At 40.7% G+C, this 4,530-nt stretch overlaps 1 protein-coding gene across 1 annotated transcript in view; it reads right to left on the bottom strand. All coding sequences in view use genetic code 11, as the record gives it.

Annotated features, from left to right (window-relative positions):
* Nucleotides 1–3,400: 3,400 nt before the first annotated feature.
* EGR_03100 (hypothetical protein) overlaps nt 3,401–4,530 on the bottom strand; it is a gene marked incomplete at both ends in the record, with an annotated part of 2,196 nt that continues 1,066 nt past the window's right edge. The window contains one exon of the mRNA XM_024492349.1: nt 3,401–3,448. Coding sequence (XP_024353275.1) covers nt 3,401–3,448 — 48 coding nt within the window. The remainder of the gene's footprint in view (nt 3,449–4,530) is intronic.

Genomic DNA, 4,530 nt, shown 5'->3' on the forward strand with positions numbered 1-4,530 from the left:
GGAGGAGGGGTTAACTCCACAAGTAGTAGAAGCGCTGACAATGGTGTCAAATACCAACTCAGGAGGTGAGCAGTTAAAAACCCTTTCACTGTAAATGGGACTCCACGGAATGCAATGAGGTGCAACCCCTTTCAACATACACAAAGGTTAGCCATAATATCTACTTTTAGTTGATGCTGAAAGGTTCTGGTGAGGCTGAGTAAACGTTGCGAACCCCGTCTTAGGGTATACGTGAACAGCCAGATGTTGAGGTGATGACCGTCGATGATACCTTAGAGATATTAAATACTTGATTAGTGTGCTGATCGGACCTAGTTCAGGTTCACCTGCAATGGATGTTACCTGTGTTTGTCGGGTGTAATGCTCGGTACAGGCTAATATGAAGATAAATTCATTGAAGAGAGGTTGTGATGCGGACCCGTCAGGTGTAGATTTATAGCGTTGATGTACCTCGTTCTGCTGGGAAATGAGGCACAACTTTGTCCACTCATGCAAATCCTTTCATTTTGGCCAAGTAAGTTAATTAGAAGCTAGGTTTGAGGCGATACGAATGATTGGATAGAAAAAAGCGGAAATGCTCAAAAGAGTTGAAAAGAAAGGACTTTAGGAAAAAATGTCTCAGTCTGCTTGGCGGTGGTAGTAGCATTTTGGAAAAGGAGAAACTGGTACATTTGAGGTAGGAGCACTAATACAATTTGGGCTAGAGAAATGACTTACAAGTCAAGTCTTGTGCTCTAAGCAGTATGTCATCTTGCAGAAAAAAAGCCTTTGACGACATTTTGGCTCCCTTCAGCAACCTGTGGTGGTAATATATTGTGAAAGGAAATCCAAATGTCTGGTATTCCTTAATGAATAGCGGCCAGGTGTAGCGTGAAACTCATGATGGTGGTTTATGATAGGTACCCAGAGCAGAAATTTGGTCTTTAATGAATTCTTAAGATCTTTAAAGGAGGATAGGCTCCCAACAGTTTTCTTGTAAACAACCAAAGTTCACAACTTGTATTTTGCTGCAGCAGCTCACGTGGAGCTTCTCCTGAGGCATCTGTCATGAGGAGCAGTTTGACTGAAGGATCAGTGCGGAGCTGCTTCATCAAAGTCCGCTCGTTTAAGGTGATTTCTAAAAAGTAAAAGGCATTACCTGTTTCACGATCGAATTTTAGTTGTAGGGTGCTATTAAGCTAAGGATGTGGGATTGGCCGAAAGAGTTCGATGCAGTCATAAATAAGTCCAAGATAGAAATTAGTGAGGCCAAGAAACCGGCGAGAAGGTGATCGAGGATGAGACTTGGAAGCCAACTTTTTCCCAAAATCTCCAACATATACCTTTAAACTGCCACTTAGTGGCTTTGATTATCATTCCGTTTTGTTGGAAATGTCCAAAAATTATGAATAAATATTTCATAGGTTCTGACAATCTTATTCTACTTACCAAAATACCTTCATCGCCGACAAAAGCGAATTGAATTCTCCTGATTGCTTGATTGGTTAATATTGGAAATGTGTCCATAGTGACATGCGTACACTTACAAGTAGGCCAAAGGGGCTGCGATAGTCGTTGCGGAAAAATTATACTCGAGCACAGGAAATCAATTGTTGGTTGGGGTCAAGCCAATCTCCTGAGAAGGCTAAGTTTTCACTCAGAAAGGTTAAACACTGTGTGGTTGCCCTTGCAAAATCTGCAATCACGTGAATGCTTGCAGCCACCACACGAAGAGGCGAAGACCAAAGGCTGCCGAAGGGTCATACGGTCCCTAAGGTCAATAAGGGCTGAATGCAACTGATCGGCTACTTCAACTTTCTCTAAAAGCAGGTGTCTTGATGAGGATTTTCGCTATATTTAATAACATTGCGTAATAAGTAAACGTCACTTATCTTATATGGTGTTTGGAACAGTTAAACTTAAAATGAGATTCTAAATAATGAAACTGCTACAAATTCGTAAAAATCGGGAGAATCCTTTTAACATCCTTAAATGTTTGAACAAATACGTTCGCGGAATTGTTCATTCTAAAATAATTCATCAAATGGGATATTAGGCATGCAATTCGTTCCTTTTTTTCCTATTTATGCATTTTAATGCATTAGTTGAGGGAATTTGAGTGCTAGTTATTTTTAGCCTATTACAAAGATATAAAAAGAAGCTTCGTTTAAATGTATAGCTTATGAAATAGTATAGCGCGTCAAGACTTCCCTAAAAACAAAGGAAGCTGCAATACTCGGGTAGAAGGGCTTGGGGAGCTGTTGACATGGCCAAGAGGCCAGGCCGGCCGGAGAGGGTTGAACGGCGGAGCCCCTAAGTGGTCCATTATCACGATTGAGAGGCAAACAAATAGGTAAATCATTGCAATAGCACAACAATATTTTCCATGAATGACACATTATTTTTTCCTCCTTTGGTTATTTTAGACACCGGAAATTGTTCAGAACAACATCAAAGTGTAAATTCTTTATAGACTTTTACAACAGAAGTGCAAATAACTGGAAAATCCCTAAGATGCGTGACGGTTCTACGCAGTCAGGCAAGTTTCGGAGTCAGAACTGTGTGAAGGAAAGAGCTACCTCAATACCACTGATCAAAGAACTATTTCCGTTAATCAAAACACTCATGCTTTTCCCAGCCTCACTTATTTATTATTCCTTTGTGCATAATGCTAAGAGTAAGATACGCATTTGCTGCTTTGTCTGCTCGTAATACAGCCGAAAACACTTTTTTTTAATAAACGGAGATAGGATTGAGACCAACCTCAAGCCCCGAGTAGGCCAAATAAGGCAGTCACTGTAAACATATCCGCCCTTCCTACTTCTGATTGATTACTAGCAAAACACTCACGGCATAAAAGTATTTTCTTCCCTTTTAAAGTCGGTCGAAAGACTCAGAATTCGCATTGTTGAGTGGTTATTGCTTTCTCCCCTAGGATTAGGTGTTTGATTCGTCAGTTAGTAAGGCGAAAATCGCAGTTGTGACCGATGACTGCGCAATAATAAAATTCGCAGCGATCATAGATGCACAATACAACAACTCGATGTGATGTGTTGCACACGCTAAAAGGGAGGGTGTAACTATGCTCCCTGTGTTTTATGCTCCGATAGCATCTCGGATATTGACACTTAGGGGAAAATTTTTCGCATGTTATGTTTAACAAAATTTCACCCCATTCACTTACCCTACAGGACGTGCTGGTTAAGCGAAGTATTTATGAAGTTCTAACAAGCATTCAAAATCAGCAGCTTTATTGCTTAAGTGTAATTTTCTGTTTAGAATATCACAAGGATGGAATGCAAGATTTGCGGGTTTGGAGTATTTTCACCTTTATCTGTCTGTTTTTACAGTGACAGTAGAGAGGAGGAAGTAGAACTCGACCATAATCAGCACAACTTATTCTGATTCCTTTGGTAGGACATTAAAAACTATCAAAATTTGCTCCATTTTTTGAGTTTAAATGACCTGACTAAAAAGGGAATGGAAAATTGTAAATGCAGTAAGATGCAAGAGCTGACCTAGTGCCTCCAATCCAACCCCTGCACAGTCCACTTTTTGCCGACACCTATACAGGGCAAGTGAGCAGACAACAAGCGCTTCTTTGACACCTCTGCCTCAATAAATGTGAACATTAACATTTTATTTTTCACACTTTCAGATGGCTTGCGTTGATGAATCACTGCATCGTGGTGGCAGTGGCATTGAGGCGTCTCGTGCATGCGACTTTTAAGCATGTTTTTTAAGGAAAAGGAAAAGCTATAACTTAGAGTAAATGTTTCATATCATTTAAGGGCTGCACCAACAATGCGGCATTAAACAAAGACGCCCGACCTGGGGTACATTTACTTAAGAACTAATTAAACAGGCTTTCAATCAAACCACCGGTCACTAGGGTAACAAGGACTCAAAAATATTTTGACACCTGGATGTTAAAGGGAAATAAGCGGCAAATTGCTGGCATAAAGCAATATATGGTGTACGCGGTTGTGAAGTCTTTGGGGTCAGTGAGTGTTAGCTGCCATTAGCTTAGCGCCTACACTGCCCATTTGTACTTGTTAAGATGGCAGAGAAGAATACGAGGACAAGTGGTTTGAAGTTAACCTCTATCATCGTCTCGGAAAGAGTGGGCATTTAAAAGCACTTAAATTTACATATATTCCTTTTTAAATTATGGATAAATAAATTGGACGATTTTGCTTTGAGGGAATCCTGAGGAAACTATTACATAAGCGGCGATTGCGATAGCAAATTGCACTAATTTGTTTGTTTGTTTAGCTCTCAGTTTTGGAAACGGGCCGCTCAAAGTCCCCACCATTGGGGCCTCTCCAGACGGCCTGAACTATGGGCCATGCCGGTAGACTCCAAGCTCTTTTGTGCGTCTAAAATACACGTTCAGCCCTAGCAGTCTACCTTCTATCGTTCTCAAGGAGGTCTTGGGGCATGGTAGCTGGTTTAAAATAAAGTAGTTTTAAATGACAGTAATAGGTCAAAGTTTCCTTGCTCTACCAACTTATTTGCATTAGTCGAGCACAGATGGATGAATCTGTGAAG

This window comes from Echinococcus granulosus, assembly GCF_000524195.1.
Source record: "Echinococcus granulosus chromosome Unknown EG_S00015, whole genome shotgun sequence".
Classification (NCBI taxonomy): Eukaryota; Metazoa; Platyhelminthes; class Cestoda; order Cyclophyllidea; family Taeniidae; genus Echinococcus; species Echinococcus granulosus.